Raw genomic sequence first — 22,647 nt, forward strand, 5'->3', positions numbered from 1 at the left:
TCTCCACTCTCATAGAAAACAACAAAAACAACCCTAGATTTTTATTTAATACAGTAGCCAAATTAACTAGAAAGAAGAACTACTGCAGATATCTCCACAACAACGTTGTGCAGTAGTGAGGACTTCATTAACTTTTTCAGTAACAAAATTGTAAATATAAGGCAGAAAATTCAAGCTTTAAAACCAGACAATTTAGTTGACGCAGGTGACGAGCTAACCTCAGCAGATCAGTACCTAGATTACTTTACCCCTCTTGAAGAGAATGAACTAATTTCACTCATCTCTTCTGCAAAATCTTCAACCTGTACATTAGACCCTATACCGACACACTTTCTAAAACAGATAGTGCCAGAAATAATAGAACCCCTGCTGACAATCATAAATTCCTCACTCAGCTGTGGGTATGTCCCAAAGTGTTTTAAATTAGCAGTTATTAAACCGCTAATCAAGAAACCTGATCTCGACCCTTGTCAGCTGTCAAATTACAGGCCGATATCAAACCTCCCCTTTATCTCAAAGATTCTCGAAAAGATAGTAGCTGGGCAGCTATCCTCGTATCTTCATAGTAATAACATACATGAACTCTATCAGTCAGGATTTAGGCCTCATCACAGCACAGAGACGGCCCTTGTTAAAGTAGTAAATGACCTCCTATTGGCCTCTGATCACGGTAGCGTCACTATGCTTGTGCTACTCGATCTCAGTGCAGCTTTCGACACCATTGACCATAGTATTCTCCTTCACAGACTAGAAAATGTTGTTGGAATTAGGGGAACGGCCCTCTCCTGGCTTAGGTCCTATTTGACTGATCGTTATCAGTATGTAGATCTAAATGGCGATTACTCCACATGCTCTCCAGTGGAGTTTGGTGTTCCACAGGGTTCAGTTTTAGGCCCCCTGATTTTTTCCCTCTACATGCTTCCTCTGGGCAACATTATCCGTAAACATGTTATTAACTTTCATTGTTATGCTGACGACACACAGTTATATGTTTCATCAAAACCAGATGAGATCAAACTGCTTAATAAAGTTGAGCAATGTGTAAAGGATATACGAGACTGGATGCTAATTAACTTCCTTCTGCTAAATCCTGATAAGACAGAAGTACTAGTTATAGGATCATCTGCAGCTAGAAGCAAGATGTTAGACCACACCGTAACTCTAGATGGCCTTTCCGTTACATCTAGTGCAACAGTCAAAGACCTTGGTGTGATTCTAGATTCCAGTCTTTCATTTGAAGCTCATGTAGATAATATCACCAGGACAGCTTTCTTTCCCCTCAGAAATATTGCCAAGATAAGGAATATTTTGTCACTAAACGATGCAGAAAAATTAGTCCATGCTTTCATCACCTCTAGGTTGGACTACTGTAATGCCTTACTGTCTGGCTGTTCAACCAGGTGCATAAACAAGCTTCAGTTAGTTCAGAATGCAGCAGCGAGAGTCCTCACTCGAACCAGAAGATACGATCACATCTCGCCTATCTTATCTACACTTCATTGGCTCCCCGTGAAATTTCGCATTGATTTTAAAATACTACTTTTGACATTTAAAGCATTAAATGGTCTTGCGCCGCATTATCTAAGTGAACTGCTAGTGTCTTATGATCCACCACGCCTACTTCGATCAAAGGATGCTGGCTGCCTGTCAGTACCTCGTATCATAAAAACTACAGCTGGGGGCAGAGCTTTTTCTTACAAAGCCCCAAAGTTATGGAATAGCCTTCCAAATAGCGTTCGGGACTCAGACACAGTCTCAGTGTTTAAGTCTAGGCTGAAAACCTACCTATTTAGTCAAGCATTTGAGTAAATAGATTTGGGAAGGACTCATGGACGTAGAGCATTATGGTGAACTGGTATGTTTAGATGCTGTCTTCCGAACTCTCACTGATCACTCGGGTTTGTTGATGGTGAAGTGTTTGGTTGCTCTACATCCCAGTGCGCCCTCATGTCTGTGTTTTCTTCTGAACCCACCCTTTTAGTTAGGCTGTCATAATTAGTCCTGCCAGAGTCCCTACTGCACTACACTAAATATACATTCACCTCAAACTTTATCTGACTGTGAATACAACTAACTGCAATCTCTCCTCTTCTCTCTCTTTCCCTCTCCCTCTCTCTTTTCCCTCTTCCTGTCTCTCTGTCGAGCTACACGTCATTCCACCCTTTGCCCTCTGGACCTGTCTGACTCGTCCTGATGCCCAACTTCTGGCTGGAGATCTCGTCGCCTGGATCCACCGTTTGCCCTTTGGGATGCGTTTGGAGACTGGATTGGTCACAAGCTACTATGATGTCGGTCCTGGCCTCGGCGGACGTCGGAAGCTGTTTCTTGGAGGTCTCGACTCAACGCTCGATAGTCAAGGAATGGAACAAGTCTGCCTGCAATAACTAACTGGACTCCACATTACCTTAAAGACATTAACTGTTATACTGGACTGCTGCCTACACAGCATGTAATCACCCATATGAGGATGGGTTCCCTGTTGAGTCTGGTTCCTCTCAAGGTTTCTTCCTGTTGCCTTCTCAGGGAGTTTTTCCTTGCCACTGTCGCCCTCGGCTTGCTCATCAGGGACAATCACATTATTATGACTCATACACATACACTGTTCATGTACTGTTCTTTGGTTGTGTAAAGCTGCTTTGTGACAATGTCAATTGTAAAAAGCGCTCTACAAATAAAATTGAATTGAATATAGTGTACATAGTATAACTGTACCCAGAATTATATAGAAAACCCAACAACCCCACTGAGCAGCACCAGGAGTGGAGAGGAAAAACTCCCTTTAGAGGAACAAACCTCCAGTAGAACCAGATTCAGGGTGGGCGGCCATCTGCCTCGACCGGTTGGGGTGAGTGGAAAGAGGAGGGAGAAAAGAACAGCAGGCAACAAAAAACAACAAGAAGCAGAAACACTGGACAGGTTGGTAGGACCAGTAACTGGACTCTGGAGATATACAGCTCCAAGAAGGAGGACACCCGCAGAGGAGAAAACACTAGTGCTGTCATGACAACAGCTGTAATTATTAAGTAAAGGTGTTCGTGTTTATCCAGCAGACGTCGCCATGTTGACCGTCTTACGTTAGAAACTGTTATCTTTTTAACTCTGTGACGTCAACATTAAACGTAGTTTGGGCCGTTTCGTCACGACCCGGATGGTTCTCCTAACCAGTCACATTGCAGTTACCTCCTTTTAGGTCATTGTCATTGGCCAAGAGGAGCTGGTTTGTTTTTGAAAGTCGAGCCTTGATTGGCCGAGAATGAGAGGAAGCGTGTGTTTAAACCGGGGGGCGGGAGTGTGTTCAGTTTGAATCAGAGAGAGTCGCTCCGGTTGGACGCTAACACACCGACATACGGTGAGTCCCGCAGGTAGATTTAACACCTGGTTTTTACACCTGAATGTGCGTATACTGTGTTTACCCGCTCCTCTGAAGCCGCTCTTTGTTTGTGTCTTTGTCTTCTCCGTGGGTTCACTAAGAACCAGACTAACCGCAGAGCGAATGGTCAGTTAGCTGAAGGAGCTAACATCTTTAGCATGTAGCTAAAGCAAAACCGGATTTAAAAGCAGCAGGTTTTGACAAACCGACTGTACCGGATCACCGACCGTTTTAACCTGTTACCAACAATGGAAGGGTTCTATCGGTTGATAGTTTTCAGTGCTGTACCCGGGAGCTAACGCTTAGCCGCTCTTAGCTAACGGGACAATATGATGATCCGCAGTCAGTGTGCCCTGTGTACGGCCCTGTCTGTCTCACCTGTCTGTCTAGCTCCACTTCCAGTCATGGCCTCACAGAACATGGATCCCGCAGCGACTGCAGCTTCCTCCACAGCCGCGTTGAAGGGCAGTGAGAACGGCAGCAGCGCGGCCAGAGGCTCGGTGTCCAAACGGTGAGGTCCCGGTCCCGTCCTTCTCTGACGTTATTCACTTACTGACTACCAGTGGAAGAAGTGTGGAAACTGAATATTTAAGTAAAACCACAAGTACTCCACCTCACCAATAGAATTACCACTTGAAGTGGTTTGCTCCAGCTGAAGTACTGCCTGCTCTAAAATGTACTTTCAGCATCAGTACTGCAGTACGACAAAGTATTTTAGCCACTGTTGATCTTGATTTTGTTGTTTAGTTTGGATCCAGATTTTTTCCATATGCGGAAATCTGAAATCTGATGAGTTTAATTCAGCAACAGACTGACGTAGACATGGTTGATAGGCGTGTTATAACGTTTGTCTGTGTCTGCAGGCTGCAGCAGGAGCTCATGACTCTGATGGTGAGTTTCACATGTTACTACACCACCTGTAACCACGGTAACCCAGTTCACACACTGGTCCCAGTATGTTCCTGTTAAAGCCACAGTCAGTCCACTGTGTCCAGGTAGTTTTAAAGTTAGAGTAGGAAACTACAAAACCTGCTGACTCCTGTAGTGAAGGAATTGGTCAGATTTACATCCAGTATCCTTTCAAAGTTAAACACCTGGTGATGTCCTCTGTCCCCTGTTGTCAGAGTTGACCAGGTTTTGCAACTGAAAGGCACCTAAATAAAAACACCTGCAGACATTTTGCCTGTAAATGTGTAATTTTTAAGAAGCTGATTGCTGTTTGTATTAAGGAACAGTCTTTTTAGGCTCTGGACTTTCTGTCGTATGTGATGTGGACTGACTTTTGGCCTAGGTTTGTTTGAAAATGTTTTGCACCCACCTGTTGTGGTGATGCAGTGATGATATCATCTACCTATCTCCTGATGTAGATGTCAGGTGATAAGGGGATTTCAGCATTTCCAGAATCTGATAATCTCTTTAAGTGGATCGGAACCATCGACGGAGCTCAGGGCACGGTAAGGTCTCACACACAGCCACACAATCACACAGTGATTGATTAATAATTGATTATGGCTGTATTGTGACTAAGGCCAAATCAGACAAGCTCAGGGCAAAGATAAACCCAAATGCCCCTATTACAAGTTACACTCGTCTGTCTCGCCTTTCTCAGGTGTACGAGGGTCTCAGGTACCGACTGTCCCTGGAGTTCCCGGCTGGGTACCCGTATCAGGCTCCTCGTGTGAAGTTCGTGACTCCGTGTTTCCACCCGAATGTGGACGAGCAGGGATTCATCTGTCTCGACATCTTGAAGGACAAGTGGTCTGCGCTGTATGACGTCCGCTCCATCCTGCTGTCTGTCCAGAGCCTGCTGGGAGGTAACCAGTTCAAACTAGTCTCTCAGCCCTGGACCAAGTCTTGTTCAGGACCAGGTCTGGTATATATGAGCCCAGGTGGTTTTAACTCTGCGTTTACCTGATCGAAGGAACCTGGTAAATGAAAATCTGAGTATAGATGCAGTAAAAGTAATCTGATTACACCTCTGCCCTAGTCTGGTTCGCTCCTTTTTACAGCACTCTGAATAAAATAAATACACTGTGAAAAGTCACTTGTTTTCACATCTTTGTTGCAGTTATAGAACTGTTGAACTTTATTTAAATCGAGGCAGCATCTCTCCGTGTGATGATCTCTGCTTTCACCCAGCTGCTCCTCAGCTGATGGTAGTAGAGTGACGAGTGTCTGCAGCCTTTGTCCGGAACATGATCGCTGCTAAAAAGCTTGTTAGAAACCTGGTTACATGTTTACATGTCAGTTAAATCGGCTTACTGGAGTGTAAGTCTTTCAGAGATTCAGTGATCGTTTTTATCAGCTCACTTTGAAACATTCCCTCAGATAAACTAGTCCAGTGTGATCCTCTCAGATTATCCCCTGTACCCGTGAGACTCTTATCAATAATAATAATAATAATAATAATAATAATAATAATAATAATAATAATAATAATAATAATAAAGGGATTTGTAGAATCTTTAATAAAAGTGAATGTGGAGCTGCTGGTCTGAGAAACCGGGCTCTCTGTTAGACCAGAACAGAACCTGATGTTGGGTTTTTGTCCCCAGAACCAAACAACGAGAGTCCTCTGAACACGGCTGCTGCCGAGCTGTGGGACAACCAGGAAGGTGAAACCTTACAGCACCACACACAAACACCTGCTGTTTGTGCCACTAAGTACAATTGCTCTATTGCTCTGATAAAGTACATACTAATGTACTTGTACTCATTACAGTGTTTACAATTCTTGAGAAATTCTTGTTATTGTTGTCAAAGCTTTCCCTTAGGCAGCAGAGGCTGATGGGAGTTGTAGTTCTAACAGCTTTTTTGGTCTCTTGCAGCCTTCAAATCTCATCTCCATTCGACGTTCCAGAAGTGAAGCTGCTCCATGTTTTATTCTTTGTCTGTCGTGTTTGTAAAATATTTCTATGTTTGTTCTCTTTCACTGTATCAATAAAGTTCTTAATTCAGCACAGACTGACTCTGCTCCGTGGTTTTATCAGTGAGGGGCTGTTTACGGTATGAAATGTTGGTGTGATCATTTGAGTCAGTTTTAATGCAAACAGATGTGAATTGGGACTTAACGGAACAGTTTCTAAGGGGAAACGATCTGACCTTTGTGCTGATGAAACCATGTGATATGAGTGAAACCTCCAGAGCCAGTGAGCACAAAGATCTGTAAAAGAGTTTAAGTCCAGCTCCCAGTGGCAACAGGACACGTGTTTTTTATTAAAAGATAAAGTTCCATCCATGACTTTAACTTAATTTGTGGTTTTAGTCCGGTATTAACAGAACCCTGTTCTGTTCTGTGAAAAACGGGAGCTTTTATTTTCACACAGTAAAGTGTTGTTGTGGAACAAAAAATAAATGTGAGAATATAGCGTCAGATTTTGTTTATTTTACCTTTACTGTAATAAAACGTATATCTGTCACAGTGGTAAAACTTCCATTCCAACATTTATTGTAAAAGTAAAACTTTGTTGATACAAAACAATTTTCTTTTGATGTTACTATTATAGATAATGACTTTTATTTTGAAACTACAACCTAATCTGTTTGGTCTCAAAAAATGTAATCTATTTCACTTTATTTTGAAAATCTCAAATCTCAAAGTTTCAGAGTCCAGTTCTGTTTGATCCAGACTCAGTTTCTGAGTCTAATAATCTGAGATCAAGACTATTATGAACAATTCAACAATTATGTTCAAGTCCGCAATCTGACTCCCCCGTCCTTCCCCTCTACCCGACACAGCCCACTCCGCAGCAGGTGGATGTCGTCTTGATCTCGGAGAACGCATCAACCTCCATCAGGTCTTCCAGGCTTTCATCTCGCTCGTCCACGTCCCTACGAGCTTCAGCCCATGCTGGCTGGGTCGCCTCCACTGACCAGAACGGCACAGGAACCTGCAGAATACCCACATGTTCAGACACAGCTGGAACCCATCTATCCAGGTACAACACAGGTACGAGGTACAGACCCAGTTCTAACTTCGGTCCAGAGGAACCTTATTCTTATTCGTTCTGTGTTTCTTTCTCACCCTCAGCTGCATCTCACTCAGCATGGTCTCCAGTCCTGTAATGTGACTGGTCAGATCAGGACTCTGTTCCACCTCCAAGGTGAGCCACGGCACCTGGACCAGAAGTACCCGTGCAGCCATACCCACCGTGCCATCGACACATCCTGCAGAGACAAACGGGCAGTTAGACGGCAGTTTGGTGAGCTTCCTGTGGTCTTTGGGTTGAAGGAACCTTGCAGGAGCAACAAGAGGCTGCGAAACAGTTTTGTTACTTTGTGTTTGACTAAATGTAAATGTGTTTCTCTCAAGAGACACCGGACCAAAAACAAAACGGACACTTCACTATTCCATATAGCTTGGCACAAAGTCTAAACAAGCCAAGCAACAAAACAAAAGGAACCAGGAAAGGGGGCTGAATGGTGAAAGTGAAATGGAAACAGGTGTTTGAGACATGAGACCACCTGAGAGTCGGTAACTCTTCACATGGTTCCTGGGATGTCTGACGAAGCCCTCAGAGTCCTTAAAGGGGCCACATTCTGCTTTTTAGTATTTTTAGTTGCACCTTGACTGGAGTGACGATGGTGTCCACTGAAGTTTTAAAACGTAAGCAGAACATATGAAATCACACAGCTGTTGTCAGTCTTCACCTTTTGTTGACATATCTACAATAAGGAAAACATTAAACAAGAATGGAGTACATGGGAGGACACCACGGAGGAAGCCATTGCTGTCCAAAACAAATATTTCAGCACGTTTGAAGTTTGCAAAAGAGCACCTGGATGTTCCACAGCACTACTGGCAAAATATTCTGTGGACACATGAAACCAAAATTGAGTTGTCTGGAGTTGTCATCCCCACTGTGAAACTTGGCAGAACATGGCATCATGGTTTGGGGCTGCTTTGCTGCCTCAGGGCCTGGACGGATTGTTGTCATTGATGGAAAAATGAATTCCAGAGTTTATCAAGACATTTTGCAGGAAAACGTAAGACCATCTGTCCGCCAACTGAAGCTCCACAGAGGATGGGTGATGCAACAGGACAATGATCCAAAGCATACAAGTAATTCAACAAAAGAATGGATTCAACAGAACAAAATACACCTTTTGGAGTGGCACAGTCAGAGTCCTGACCTCAACCCGATTGAAATGCTGTGGCATGACCTTAAGAGAGCGATTCACACCAGACATCCCAAGAATATAGGAGTGGTCCAAAATGACTCCAGATCGTTGTGCAGGTCTGATCTGCAACTACAGGAAATGTTTGGTTGAGGTTATTGCTGCCTTGTTGACGGGTCAACCAGTTATTAAGTCCAAAGGTTCACATACTTTTTCCACCCTGCACTGTGAATGTTTAGATGTTATGTTCAATAAAAACATTTAATATTTGTGTACTATTATTTTCAGCAGTGTTTTTCTATTGTTGTGAGTTAGATGAAGATCAGAGCACATTTTATGACAAATGCAGAAAACCATGAAGTTTTCTGCATTTTTTCTGAAGTTTTTCTTGCCACTGTATATTGAGTTCTCTGTTTCTCTATTGATGTTATTGTGTATTTGTGTTGGTGTGGATCTTTTCTGGTTGTGGTTCCCTTTTTCTTTCTGTCTTTGTACAATTCTAATGAGGAAAAACAATTTCCCTCTGGGGTTAATACATTTTTTTAATCAGCTTGGGGAAGCTGTGCCTCAAAAACAACCCTAACCCTGAGCTGTATATCTCTGACTCTAGAGATATACAGCTCCAAGGAGGAAGATACCTACAGAGGAGAACAGAGAGAGATGGAGACAGAGAGGAGGAAACACAACTACAGGAGAGAGAAGACACAAAGTTAATAACATGAAATGGTAGAATTTGAATGGATAGAGGAGAAAGGAGAGAGGAGAGGAGCTCAGTTTATCAGTAGAGGTCCCCCAGCAGACTAAGCTATAGCAGCAGAACTAAGAGATGGTTCAGAGTCACCTGATCCATCTCTAATTATAAGCTTTATAAAAAAAGAAAGTTTTAAGTCTAGTCTTAAATGTAGAGAGGGTGTCTGCCTCCAGAACCTGAACTGGGAGCTGGTTCCACAGGAGAGGGGCTTGATAGCTAAAGGCTCTGCCTCCCATTCTACATCTGGAAACTCTAGGAACCACAAGTAAACCTGCAGTCTGAGAACGGAGAGTTCTGCTGGGAAAATATGGAACTATGAGGTCTTTAAGATAAGATGGAGCCTGATTATTAAGTGATTTATAAGTCAGGAGAAGAATTTTTAATTCAGTTCTTAAGGCGTTATTGGGACAAACTAATAATAATGAATGAATGAATAGTCCAGTCTGGAAGTAACTAATTCATGGACTACTTTTTCAGCATCACTTTGCGACAGGATGCTCCTAATTTTGCTAATATTTCTCAGGTGAAAGAAGCAGTTCTAGAGAGTTCTTTTATGTATGATGTGAAGGAGATATCCTGGTCAAAGATAACTCAAGTTATAACTTTTATAAGTTAAACTTATTGACATCAACAGTAAAATTAGGGTTAGAGTTACACTTCAATGTGTACCGCCCTATATATTGTTGAAATGACGATAAAGCCTACTTGACTTGACTTGACCTCAGTGGCTTCTGCACATACTTCCTTACATTGTACTTCGTAAACCCAAAAAACAGTTCCTTTGGTATTTCCTCTCCCTCAAACTCAATTCTTCTTGTGATCGTCTGTCCACCTTTAACACCTCTGTTCCTCACTCTAAGATTGCCAATCAAATCCTTCATGCTAACACTAAGGGGGACTCCACTAATCACACCCTTTCTGCCAACATTTTTCCTTTCTCCTACTTTCACCACTCTCACAACTTTAACTTTCCTTTAACAGTATCCAACTTCCTACTTGAAAACTTTTTCTAATAGACGGACTTAATCCTTACTCTGAGTGGGCTCTCAAGATCACAGGTGTTTCCAGGATTCCTGGAAGAGGATCTCAGGATGTTTACAATAGATCTAACACAGTGGGAAGGAAGGTAGGAAAGGACGGAAGGGAGCGAAGAACAAGTGTATGAGGCTCGGTCAATAGGGAGCTGACCTGTGCTGACCAGTGAACGCCTGTTGTTGTGCTGAGTCACAGGGAACCGCCTAATCAGATTGCTAGCCTTACGCAGGTCAGAAAGAAAGTTTTCTATGGCTGACAGGAAGAGAACCCAGAGACGCTCTGACGCCTGTCGATCCTCCACACCTGAGGTGGGGGGGTCAGAGTCCGAAAGGAGTAACAGCAGACGTCTGGACAAACCTGCAGACAGGGGAGAGACAGGCTGGTGTTCCAAAGAGACAGACAGGTAAATAGGTTGTGTGTACTAGTGATGTCCATCTGACACCAATACAAGCTTCGAACTTGCAGCTGAATTTTCCATGAACCACTGATTCAAAAGACACGTGACTTGAATGAATTATGTGATGCTGTTATCATCACTGCTTTAAAACAGCTAGGAGGAGAAGCTAAATCCCTCGTACAACTACTGACTGTCAATCAGTCGTACTGATTGGTTATTAATAAAATATATGTCCATCATTCACACAAGCACTAGTTACACTCTACACACAATGTTCTGCTGTTTCCTATTTCCCACTAGATTTCAATGAAACAAAGCTTTGAATGAAATAACCCATTTTCGAGGGGAAGTGGTTCATTTACACATCACTAGTGTGTACAGGTGTGTCACCAGGTGTTATTACCGCTGCAGATCCGGTAAGCCAGCGCTCTCGTGCCCTCTAGCTCGTCTCGCAGGAAGCTCCCGTCAGCTGAGCTGCCGAGTGAAGCCGCCAGCTGCTGGAAACAGGAAGTGGCCCGACTGAGAGCCTCCTGAGCACGCTCACACTCACGCTGCTGTCGACGCCGTGCCGTCAGCTCATCCACCGAACGACGCCACCGACTCATGATGTCATCACCCACCTGACAGGTGAGGGGGACAGGGGAATGGGTGTGTTGTTCTATTACTGGCTTTGGTTGGTAACACTCTTTATGAAGTATTTGGGGAGAAGCTAAAACCTCACTTTACTATGTTTATGACTCTATGCTGTTACACCTGACAGCTTAGTTGCCTTATACATCAGGTCCAGATCATGACAATGCTTCCACCATGATTCACAGATGGGATCGGTTTCTTCTGGTTTTGTCATCACCAAATATAACCTTTCTCATGCAAAACAAAAACCAACTATTGTTCCAGCAGCTTCTAGTTTATCCATGTCCCTGAACAACTGCTCCTTCACATAGTTTTTAGAATAATTTTTTTCACAACAAATAAAGTAATTTTATTTTCTTACCTATTTATTGTTGTTGTCATCCTGTTTACATTTAGTCATTTAGCAGACACTTTTATCCAAAGCGACTCCCAAGGGTAGGCAGGGTAAGCATAAGGAGGTCATGCCTAAGGACCCCTACTGGAGGTTGGGGTTCAAGCTACTATGATGTCGGTCCTGGCCTCGGCGGACGTCGGAAGCTGTTTCTTGGAGGTCTCGACTCAATGCTCGATAGTCAAGGAATGGAACAAGTCTGCCTGCAATAACTAACTGGACTCCATATTAACTTAAAAGACATTAACTGTTATACTGGACTGCCTGCTGCCTACACAGCATGTAATCACCCATATGAGGATGGGTTCCCTGTTGAGTCTGGTTCCTCTCAAGGTTTCTTCCTGTTGCCTTCTCAGGGAGTTTTTCCTTGCCACTGTCGCCCTCGGCTTGCTCAATAGGGACAATCTGATTATTATGATTCTTACACATTCACTGTTCATGTACTGTTCTTTGGTTGTGTAAAGCTGCTTTGTGACAATGTCATTTGTAAAAAGCGCTCTACAAATAAAATTGAATTGAACTGAATTGAACCCAACCTCCAGTAGGGGTCCTAGGGGTCCAGTTGTGTTAGTTCGTATTTATCGTGATGCAGAAAATTGTAAAGCGTTCACAAACCTTTAAGCTCCACCTCAGTTAATTCAGAACATGTGATCAAACGGGGTATAAAGGGTTCAAATCAGCTACAACACTACAGTGAACACATTAATGCATTTTTTGAGCTAATACTTTCCCTTCATAAACCTTTTGAATATAGAAATTTTACTTGTAATGGAGTATTTCCACATTGTGGCAATAATATTTTTACTGAAGTTAATGATCAGAGTACTTCTTCCTTCAGTTGTCTCTGTCCTGATGTTATTGATACATTTCTGAACTCTAGTCAGGCTCTGGCTCTAAAAACAGTTTTAAAATTAAAAAGATGTTTGAGCTGTGAATAAAGAATAAACCTATCGTCCTACCTGCTGCTGGTTCTTCTTCTGAATGGAGGACTGTTCAGCATCAGGCAGGTTTCTATAAACACTTCTTCTCTCAGGAGATCGTCAGTGTTTTTAATTACCACTCAGAGGCCAGCTGAGCCTGAATCCTCCCAGAAGACTCCTTATTTATTCTCAGTTTTGCCTCGTAGGCAAATTTGGGCAGAGATTCACCTGTACAGGTGCACTGCATCATATCAGGGTTATTTATAGAATTTAAGTAGGTGTTCACGGGTAGATAGTTGTTCCAGTCTTTACCATGCAGAAACAAAATGTCATTATCATGTTTGAGGATAACAAGTTTATTAAACATCAGTCTGTCAACTTAAAAATGATTTAGGTGTCCATGCATACTGATGTTTGATACCATCACCTTTGTCTATAGATTATCGTTCTAGCAATGGTAATATGGTTAACAACTTATCAGAAAGTGCTGAGTTGTGTTGTCCAGACCTGATTTACTTGCTGCAGAATTATTATTCAAGTTACTGATCAATTCACTGTAAAGTAAATTTGAGTCTTTTTTTGCAGTACAGTAGTAGTAGCATTAGTAGTAAAGTAACAGTAATATACTAGTCTGAGTCTGTCTCTCAGTGTTGGAAGTTTATTAGGTTCATTACTGAAACTAAACACAGCTAATTGTTCACATGCTTCGCCCACTACACATACAGGAAGTGACATAACAGGTCAGCAGACATCTTCCTACAAGACTATTTTTGTTCCACTGTTGAAGCTTTGAGTGAACTGTATAATTTTTATAGGTTTACACCATTCAGACACCACTACAACAACTATTTTCCATCTATACTACATCCATCATCATTGCTATGTGACGACACACAGCTCTTCCTGTCTTTTCCACCAGATGACTCCATTGCCTCACTACACATCTCTGCTTGGATGAGACAGAGGCATCTTCAGCTCAACCTCTCCAAGACAGAACAGACACACACAACACGACTTCAGCATCAACACAGGGTCAGTGATTGTTCCCACTAAGTCTACCAGAAACCAGGGGATGATCATAGATGATCAGCTGAGCTTTGCTGACCACATCTTCTCTGTCTCCCCATCATGCAGATTTGCCCTTTTCAACATCACAAAGATCAGAGCCTACCTTTCAGACTGTAAAACACAACTCATTGTTCAGACTCTGGTTGTGTCTCAGCTTCACTACTTCAGTGTCTTACTGACGATGTTACCAGCTGCACCATCAAACCTCCAGATGATCCAAAATGCAGCAGCTTATTGTTGATCAGTAAAAAGGACACGTTACCCCACTGTTCAGATCTCTGCACTGGCTTCATGTAGCTGCTGCATCAGGTTCAAAGCCTTAAATCTTACCTACAAAGTGGTCAACTCAACAGCACCGGTATCTGAACTCCCTCATCCTGGTCTACAATCCCTCCAACTCACTGCGTTCTGCCAGTGAACGACGTCTTGTGGTCCTCTCACCTCACCTCAAAAGATCCCAGGTGATCTACCCAACTCTGCATGTTCAGCTACCTCAGTCTCAATTTTAAAAACCTGCTGAAAACAGAACTTGAATCTTTCTCTGGACTTAAAAGCTTTTATGTACATATATATATATATATATATATATATATATATATATATATATATATATATATATATATATATATATTGTACCTCACCTGTAAGTCGCCTTGGATAAAAGTGTAAAACGTCACCTCCCTGTATGCTGTGGCACAGAAATAGGAGAATTCAGACACAGATTCTTACGTTAAACAGTTTGTTGTTTGCTCCAACAAGTTTAATTAGCGTTTATCATATTTGAAGTGTGTGTCAGTCTGCACAGTGCAGCGGTTCAGCTTTGACGTCCTGTGATAGGCTGACAGTTGGAGCATGCGCTGTGTCTGAAATCACTCACTTATTGTTTGAGCTGTTTTTAAAACAGGAAGCAGTGCATCGTGGGATTGTTGGCATTACATGCCACATACAATACTATTTTTGTTCCACTGTTGAAGCTTTGAGTGAACTGTATAATTTTTATAGGTTTACACCATTCAGACACCACTACAACACACACAAACACGCTGTGTATTAAACTGAGTGATTTCAGACACGGCCATGTTGTTTCTCAGTTTGTCCATCAGGACAGGAAAATGTCAGAACCCCGCACCCCTGTTTTGATGTCATCACGTCTACTGATCGGCTGTCACCTACAGGGAGGGAGGAGGGCAATGCTGGTACTCAGAGGAGGGCGGGGCCAGAGTAAACAGGTGTGTCAGTTTACAGGTTCTGTTGTCCAGGTTTTAATCACACAGAAAGTTGCTCAGTCTTTGTTCTCAGTGTTGTTCTGTTTATGTTCTTCTGGTGTTGAGCAGTTCTCGTTGTCATGGCAGCAGATTAATTTTGGCAGCTGATCTGGGTTTAGTCTTTGTCCCCTGGAGAAAATGTTTATTAGTTTTATATTCTCTAGTATGTCTATGTCTGCTCCAGTTCAGGAGCTAAATGGTCGCTAACATTAGTACAGTGAGATTCTTAATCCACTAATCTTAATCTTCCAGAGGAAGATTAAGGTCGACTGTCAACTTTAATTCTGAAACTGATTCTTCCTTTAAACAGCAACAACAGATGTGACTGTGTTCTTCTTTTAAAATGATTTTCAGAAATGTCTTTGATGCAGTTTCAGACTCTCAGCTCTGTTTGCTTCTGATTCTCAGTGGATGGAAGCTTGTTTCTTCCAAGAAGCTTTGACGTCAGACCACAGAGACATAACATTACAGAATGGAAAAAGCTTCTAACAGTCAAGCTGATGCGTCAACTGTTGAACCAGATTTTACTGAGGAGGAAGCTTCAGTTTGTAATTCCAGACATGGTCCATGAATCTGACTCTGCAGTCAGACGCTGATAACTTCTTGTCCGTTCACCTGTTTTTCACATCATCCTTTAGATTTTCTAAGCTGATCAAACATGTCAAACATTTTGTCACAGTTCTCATTTCTAAGCTACTGACGTTGCTGTCCTCGTTATTGTCGTCATGGCAGAATGTTGTGATTGTCATGGCAGTGTGCTTGTGCGAGTGGCCATTGCCTCTATCACCTCATGGCACAGACACTGACAGAAGCCATAAAGGACGAGCAGCAGCAGCGTGGAGGGAACCAGGCTCACCAGGACCACCCCCAACCACAGCTGACCGATCATTAGCAGGTAAATCCCCAGAGGCAGGGAGCTGAAGTACACCTGTACACAGACATAACGACACACCTGTGAGGACAGCACACATCACTGACATTGGACTGGTCTGACTGGCGTTACATGCACTGACCAGGCACAGTGCCCCCAGCAGACAGCGGGGGAAGCTGCTGGACGTCCAGGTGTGACACTTCTGAGCCGGCAGGTTACAGGGCAGGGAATCCAGGCTGGGCGGCCGGTACAGACCCACTACATTGAGCATGCTCAGTGAGTCTGAGGACGGAGACTCCTCAGGGAGCTCCATGATGGTGATGACAAGGCAGTCTGAGGAGCGATGGGACGCATCCACGCCTCCTGCTGACAAACATACCACCTTATACCTCTGCAAACATTAAATACAGACATTAATGTTCAGAAAAATTAACTTGCCTGTCAGACTACTGGGACTCAGCACCACCTCCCCCCCACCTCCACCTCGCCGGGCCCGGTCCTGACATGACAGAACAGCCAGGATGTGTCGGTCGTCCTCCATCAACCACACCTGAAGGCAAAGAAGAAAGTTTTAATGTGTTCTGTTTAACCTGTAATTAAAGGCTCACCTGTGGTTAACAAGAATTTTTTACCTGTTTGTTAAACGTTCGTTTCACATGTCCAATAAGAACAAAAGCTCACCTGTAGGTTAAAGCTACAATAACTAATTTCACATGCTTTCTTTGAACCAAAACACACTTTAGACTATTGCCACAACTCTATCCTGTGAGTGCCCCAGTACAAAGTCCAGGTAATGTCCACTGTGTCACGTCCGTTCTCCCACATGTTCTACACAGGTGCCCCTGCCTCTCACTGAAATCAAGCAAATTTCCCTCCTGTGTGAGAACATGTCTGACTTAGACAATTTCTACATGTGTGAAAGCACCGTTCTCCTGAAATTAGGTTTAGCCATAATGTCGAGGGACGAGGTTGAAAGTTCAGTGACCTGTGACCTTCAGAGTTTATACAAACATCTAACATGTTTCCAGAGGATGTGTGAACTTTGTGTATGTTTTGATAATGAGATGGTTGTAACAACAGCAGCTAAGCTAAGGCTGCACCACACTTCACCTGGCATGTGGCTGCAGTGGGCTTCTCTACAATTTCCTTCTACATTTGATTGAAATAAAATTTTTTGATTGGTTCTGCTCTTTTTATAAGTTTTGCTAGGTGTCAAGGTTGTAGGTCGTAAAAGAAACTAATTGAAGGCTTGGATCTGCGGTGATTGTCCCCGCTAAGGCAGCCAGAAACCTGGGGGTTATCATTGACGATCAGCTGACCTTCACGAAACACTTCACCACAGTCTCTAGGTCGTGTAGATATGCCCTCCACAATATCAAAAAGATCAGACCCTACCTGACGGAGTACACGACCCAACTCATTGTACAGGTGTTGATCTTACCTCGTCTACTGCAATGCACTACTGATGGGTTTACCGGCATCCACGACCAAACCCCTGCAGATGACTCAAAATGCGGCAGCACGCCTCATTTTCAATCAACCAAAAAGGTCTCATGTCACACCGCTCTTCAGATCTTTGCATTGGCTTCCTGTGGCTGCAAGGATTAAGTTCAAAGCTCTGTCTCTTGCCTACAGAGTGGTCAACTCTACAGCTCCAACTTATCTCAATTCAATCATTCAGGTCTACATCTCCTCCCGTCCACTGCGCTCGACCAGTGAACGACGTCTGGTGGTACCAGCACCACACAGTAGACACCAAGAAAAACTGTTCAGCTCAGTGATCCCACGATGGTGGAATGAGCTGCAGAACTCTGCACGCTCAGCCACCTCACTTTAATATTTAAAAACTGCTGAAAACAGAACTCTTCATCATCTTACTTTGCACTTAAAAAAAAAAAAACTTTTCTACCTATTTTGTTTGCTTGCCTTGTTCCTCACTTGTAAGTCGCTTTGGATAAAAGCGTCTGATAAATGATTAAATGTAAATGTAAATGTAAATGGATGTAACAGCTGACAGACCACACATCTCATCCTATTTCCACATAATTTCTCAGAAAATTTGTCAAATATGAATTATTGCAGCTTTCAAAAAAAATTCACCTGCTCATTAATTAAAGTCTCAGCTGTTTGTTGAGTAAAGTCTCATCTGTCTGTTAATTAAAGTCTCACCTCTTCGTCAGGGATGTGGGTCTCGTGGCGACAGAACGGACAGCTGATGACAGATGGCGAAGACTCTCCTGAGAACAGACCCACATGACACTATAGATGATGTCACAATTATGGGATCTTACTGGTTAATGGTGGATCTGACTACTGCACAGACTGGTTTGTGTGGGTTGGTGACTCTGATATTAGGTTATAAGACCAAAAATTGGGATTTAGATACAAACTTGACATAGTGTTTTAATTTCTCAATTCAGTGGTTTGTATTCAGAACACAGTCCAAGTCTTCATATTTGAACTCACTGAAATCTCAGGTCTGTAACTGATCACTACGCCAGGTTTCTGTATACAATGAATAGCTGCTGTGGCTGCGCCATTTGCCACTGGTGTGAACGCAGTGTTAGTCAGTTTACCTGACAGTGTGAACTCACCCATGTCGACCATCTTCTTCAGACACTTGGCACAGACTCGGTGCAGGCAGCCCAGCAGTTTGGGTTTCCGGCTGCGAGTGTCGTATCGGTTGTAACAGATTTTACACTCAAGCTCTTCCAGAGTGTAAACCAGAGACTGGGCCCAGGTGTGCACCTGAACACACCACACCAAAGGGTGTTTAAAACATCGGTTTGTACCAAAGTTAAGGGTGATGCTGCAGTGAGGGCTGATGGGAAATCTCACCTTGCCCTCCACCTCTCGTCCTGGCTCCGCCTCCTTCAGCTGGTTCATCCTATGGGCTGTCAGTACCACCTGGATCGCAGTTGGGGCTTAACTCGACTTGAGGCCGTCACCTTACTGACAGGTAAAACACATCCCGATGAGCCGCGTTCAGCTGCAGAATAAAAAAACCCAGATTTTACCTGATGTGCTTCTGCTGCTAATGACTTGTAACTGATTCCAGAGCGACCAATGTTCGACGGTTTAAGAGGACGTCCATCTACAGAGAGACAGGTCACTGTCCACATCAGACAGGATTTCCCTAACCTTAGCTGATCCTGAGCTGGTTCACAGATTTTAACTCTACAGAGACAGAAAGATATAATTAAAATATATAAAATCTAAATGTTTGAACCTACGTTACGTAACGTGTTAAACACAGTAAATAATCCGGGATCTGAGAAGGTGTTTTTCTTTGTACTGAGCTGGCTCTTCTGATGGTACCTGTACCAACTGATTGAACCCCACTTTACATGCACATATGTTCTGTATTTACCTCATCAGTGTAAACCTTGAACACATTAGAACATGGGTTTTACTGTGTCGTGTTTCTGTTTTACATTATTTATTTTACATTGATGTTAATTTATTGAGCAACTACGCACAGCAACACAGAACCAGTGCTGGGTGTATTTATAGACTGCAGCTGTTATATAACTTGGGGGGGGGGGGGGCACTGGGGATGCTGATGTAACTATGGCAACGCTGATACCTGTGGCTGAACCTCACTTTGGCCAATGAGAAGCGTCAAATGTGATCAGCTGATTCATTGATCAGAATCTCAATAATAAAACACTGATTTTAAAGGTTTGTCGTCCTCAGTCATTTCAGCAGGATGAAGACACACAATCTTAACAACCCGGCTCAGCTAGAACCACAGCAGCAGCAGGTTACAGCCCATAATATCACAGTGTGGAGAGCTGCACAGGGTAACCGCTCTCACTCTCACACTTCTCGTCCATCTGAAAGTTAAGGTCAGTGGCTGTCAGGTTCCCCTTCTCTAGTCATGCTGGGAGACAGTCCTTGGTTCTAATCCTGCTAGTCTGTATGCAGATTCTAAAACTGTAAACCACCAGATGGTTCAGATCTTTGCTGGTTCAATTCAATTCAATTCAATTTTATTTGTAGAGCGCTTTTTACAATTGACATTGTCACAAAGCAGCTTTACACAAGCAAAGAACAGTACATGAACAGTGAATGTGTATGAATCATGCTGGTTCAGGTTCTGCCTGTCTAGGTGAAGTGTCCATCTGTTATTGTCTTCCCACAGGTGTGCAGCAGGGCTCAGTTCTTTAACTTCTTCTCTTCTCCATCTATCCAACATCATCGCTACGCAGATGACACACAGCTCTTCCTGTCCTTTCCATCAGATGACTTCACTGTCTCATTATGCGTTTCAGCGTGTCTCTCAGAACAGAAAACCTCCCACACAGCAACAAGTCTGCTGGAATCTGGGATCCTCACTGATGACCAACTGAACTTTACCAAGTACGTCTCTTCGTCCTGTCAGACAAAAGATTGTCCCTGTACAACATCGGAAACCATACGTCTGAATATTCCACCCAGCTTCTTGAGTCCAGGACCAGTGGCTCAATCGAACCTCCAGATGATCCAAACTGCAGCAGAGCACTTCCTGTTTGACCGTAGAAGGACTCGTGTCACCGTTCATGTCTCTGCTCTGACTTCCTGTAGCTGACTCAGCACCTTTCTACCTGAACTCCCTGTATCATCTCCTATGTAAGACACAGATCGGACTGTCTGTGGATCCTGGAGCTTTAAAGACCCTGTTCAAACATAAACCTGGACCACATATACGAAAGAAAGTGTAAATACAGTAAACACGGTGCATATCTAGAGTATCTGAGTACGTGTACTTTGTTAATTTAAAGTCTGTAAATGATGACAACTGTTACCGAACCAGATGGTTTCTGACAACACAGTGATGTCATTAAACACATATGTTGCTGCTCACCTGAGGTTTCACAGAGGTTAAGTTGCTGGTTTCTGTAGATTTGGTTGCAGAAACATCAACAGTCTGGTCACCACTTGCTCTTCATGTAGTTGCTGGCGGCCTTGTTGCGGTAGTTGTCCTAAGGTTGTACAACATGATTACTGAATATTAGAAGTTGCTCATCAAAATCTTCGACGTTCTGTTGCCTTGTATTGATAGGTGTAGTTGCTGTATAGAAATATGTTTCCTGGTTGCTTTGTTGTTAAATTGATCAATCAGTCAAGTTGTTGCATTCTTCGTCAGCTTGACAGCAACATGATAAACATCAGCAGTCTATTTGCAGGGATACTGCTGCGGCTGCTGGAGGTCTCTGTGGCAAAAGCCTGGTTGCTGTGGTTGCCTGAGGTCTGTGTCTCTGCAGCAACACTCCGGTTGCTGTGTCCTCTCAGGCTGAAGCAACACTGCAGCTGTTGCACATTCCCAATCCGGTCCGGTTGCTGATGGCGAAGCAACACTGCGGTCGCCACCGTCGCCACGGTCCGTCGAACCTCGTCGCCCAAGCTAACGGTCTACGGACCTGTCCCAGTCTCCCGGGTGTCGGTCCGTTGGTCTCCGGTCTCGTCCTCGGTGACTCACCGTCTCTCCTCCGCTTCACTGCGGCGCGCGGCCGACGGTGGGAGCCCGGGTTGCCATGGTAACCGGCCCGCAGCGGGATGACGGGAACAGCTGATCAGAGGACGGAGACCGGATCGGTAAACACAGACTGTTCAGTCTGTGATTATTAACTAACGGACATGACTGTGATGTTGAAAAACTAACCGCGATATGGATTCAGCGGCACCGGAGCCAGCAGAGGACAGAGAATGTGGTACCGGATCGGTTCGTTTCTCCAAGATCCAGCTTAATTTCCTTTCAAAATAAAAGCCATTACAGAGAGTTTTTAATTAGAAATGTATATTCAATGTTCTTTGTTGTCTGTTAGTAAATCTACATGTCACAGGTAACAAGTGAACCGACCCCCTGCTGGGGCAGGTTGTCACACCTGCACTGGGGAGTTTACCCAGAGCTCTGCACTGACATGTTATTTCAGACGGCCCCTCTGAAGAAGGCTTCAGTCTGAGCTCAGACACAGAGAAAGCATCACGTCCTCAAAGACTGGGCCGATCAGAGCAGAGTAGGGGCATGGATGGACAGGTGAGTGGTTGGACAGGTGAGTGGTTCCCTCCCTGCAGAATCTGTGTACAGCTCAGCACTCTGAACATTTGGCAGCAGGATAAAGAAAAAGTTAAAGACAAGTGACGAAATAATAAAGATTTAGTCAGTTTAAATTATTTAAGAAATGATTTATTCCACCTGTCAAACGAGGCTGAGAACGAACTGTTGCTGCTAAAACATGGAAATATAATAAATGTCTATAAACATAAACATGATCGCATCGGAAAAACTTATTCTTATTCACTCTCAACCAATTATCAGCAAATCAAATTTGACCTGACAAATCATTGACTCACCTGCCCTGTGCAGTAAACATAGCTGATGATGGTGGAAAGACTGAGAACACTGAAAACACTGGGAACAATGGGGAGTAAAAAATAACTTGTTTTCTTTTAGAGTACACTCAGTGTTTTTAATGGGAGAAGTTTCATAATAATGTCATTTCATTACATTAATGTCTTTCGAAATGTCATGAATTCGGATTCTTCAGCATGATCCTGAAACGTTCAGTTGCTCCACATGTTTCCTGGGAACAAACAAAGGAGAGCATCTTGTCATTTTTTGTCCTTACAGTATTTTGTTTGTTGTCAGTTTTGTTTCGTTTTGACTTTAAACGTGTTTCTGTCATTTCTTTATAAAAAGTATTATCAAGAAATATTAACGACAAAAGATAAGGTAATACAAATATGAATACACCGATGCGCAGCAAATCCTATTGTCAGCAAATCCAAATCACAGGAGTAGGAACATTGTTTCTTGTGTTAGGGTCGGAACTCTTAATGGTTTCT

The 22,647-nt window shown here is 43.3% G+C and overlaps 3 protein-coding genes across 5 annotated transcripts; 1 reads left to right on the plus strand and 2 right to left on the minus strand.

The window, feature by feature from the left end:
• The first annotated feature begins 3,193 nt into the window (after positions 1-3,193).
• Positions 3,194-6,346, plus strand: ube2c (ubiquitin-conjugating enzyme E2C). Of its 3 annotated transcripts, none has more exons than XM_026349888.2 (7): positions 3,194-3,349; positions 3,761-3,881; positions 4,234-4,261; positions 4,738-4,824; positions 4,980-5,184; positions 5,926-5,985; positions 6,199-6,346. In XM_026349888.2, exons 2-7 carry the CDS (start codon positions 3,775-3,777, stop codon positions 6,234-6,236), a joined length of 525 nt encoding a protein of 174 aa, XP_026205673.1. In that variant the 5' UTR covers positions 3,194-3,349; positions 3,761-3,774; the 3' UTR covers positions 6,237-6,346. The 3 variants fall into 3 exon arrangements, with proteins under 3 accessions (XP_026205673.1, XP_026205674.1, XP_033181896.1); XM_026349889.2 differs by having other exon boundaries at positions 3,261-3,349; positions 3,773-3,881; XM_033326005.1 differs by having other exon boundaries at positions 3,275-3,362.
• A 116-nt stretch (positions 6,347-6,462) lies between these two features.
• Positions 6,463-11,721, minus strand: zgc:109913 (regulator of G-protein signaling 9-binding protein). The gene is made up of 5 exons (XM_026349871.1): positions 11,666-11,721; positions 11,075-11,291; positions 10,428-10,631; positions 7,395-7,537; positions 6,463-7,260 (listed from the first exon to the last, which is right to left on the minus strand). The coding sequence occupies exons 2-5, from the start codon at positions 11,274-11,276 to the stop codon at positions 7,096-7,098; spliced, it is 714 nt and encodes a 237-aa protein (XP_026205656.1). The 5' UTR covers positions 11,277-11,291; positions 11,666-11,721; the 3' UTR covers positions 6,463-7,095.
• Positions 11,722-14,325: 2,604 nt separating this feature from the next.
• Positions 14,326-22,547, minus strand: LOC113155279 (E3 ubiquitin-protein ligase RNF182). Its single transcript, XM_026349906.2, has 7 exons — positions 20,666-22,547; positions 18,658-18,808; positions 18,414-18,567; positions 17,989-18,056; positions 16,258-16,369; positions 15,962-16,185; positions 14,326-15,876 (listed from the first exon to the last, which is right to left on the minus strand). Exons 2-7 carry the CDS (start codon positions 18,703-18,705, stop codon positions 15,694-15,696), a joined length of 789 nt encoding a protein of 262 aa, XP_026205691.1. The 5' UTR covers positions 18,706-18,808; positions 20,666-22,547; the 3' UTR covers positions 14,326-15,693.
• Between the last annotated feature and the right edge of the window lie 100 nt (positions 22,548-22,647).

This window comes from Anabas testudineus, chromosome 5, assembly GCF_900324465.2.
Source record: "Anabas testudineus chromosome 5, fAnaTes1.2, whole genome shotgun sequence".
In the NCBI taxonomy this organism is placed as follows: domain Eukaryota; kingdom Metazoa; phylum Chordata; class Actinopteri; order Anabantiformes; family Anabantidae; genus Anabas; species Anabas testudineus.

What these genes read in the sequence shown, in the direction of transcription:
- ube2c (XM_026349888.2), top strand. Translation starts at nt 3,775, where the DNA reads ATGGCCTCACAGAACATGGATCCCGCAGCGACTGCAGCTTCCTCCACA. An exon ending in AGAGGCTCGGTGTCCAAACG is followed by an intron (nt 3,882 to 4,233) that starts GTGAGGTCCCGG and finishes CTGTGTCTGCAG; the next exon opens with GCTGCAGCAGGAGCTCATGA. An exon ending in GCTGTGGGACAACCAGGAAG is followed by an intron (nt 5,986 to 6,198) that starts GTGAAACCTTAC and finishes GGTCTCTTGCAG; the next exon opens with CCTTCAAATCTCATCTCCAT.
- zgc:109913 (XM_026349871.1), bottom strand. Translation starts at nt 11,276, where the DNA reads ATGAGTCGGTGGCGTCGTTCGGTGGATGAGCTGACGGCACGGCGTCGA. An exon ending in GGCTTACCGGATCTGCAGCG is followed by an intron (nt 10,632 to 11,074) that starts GTAATAACACCT and finishes CCCTGTCTGCAG; the next exon opens with GTTTGTCCAGACGTCTGCTG. An exon ending in TGAGTGAGATGCAGCTGAGG is followed by an intron (nt 7,261 to 7,394) that starts GTGAGAAAGAAA and finishes GGTATTCTGCAG; the next exon opens with GTTCCTGTGCCGTTCTGGTC.
- LOC113155279 (XM_026349906.2), bottom strand. Translation starts at nt 18,705, where the DNA reads ATGAACCAGCTGAAGGAGGCGGAGCCAGGACGAGAGGTGGAGGGCAAG. An exon ending in GACGAGAGGTGGAGGGCAAG is followed by an intron (nt 18,568 to 18,657) that starts GTGAGATTTCCC and finishes TGGTGTGTTCAG; the next exon opens with GTGCACACCTGGGCCCAGTC. An exon ending in CCCACATCCCTGACGAAGAG is followed by an intron (nt 16,370 to 17,988) that starts GTGAGACTTTAA and finishes CTTTGCCTTCAG; the next exon opens with GTGTGGTTGATGGAGGACGA.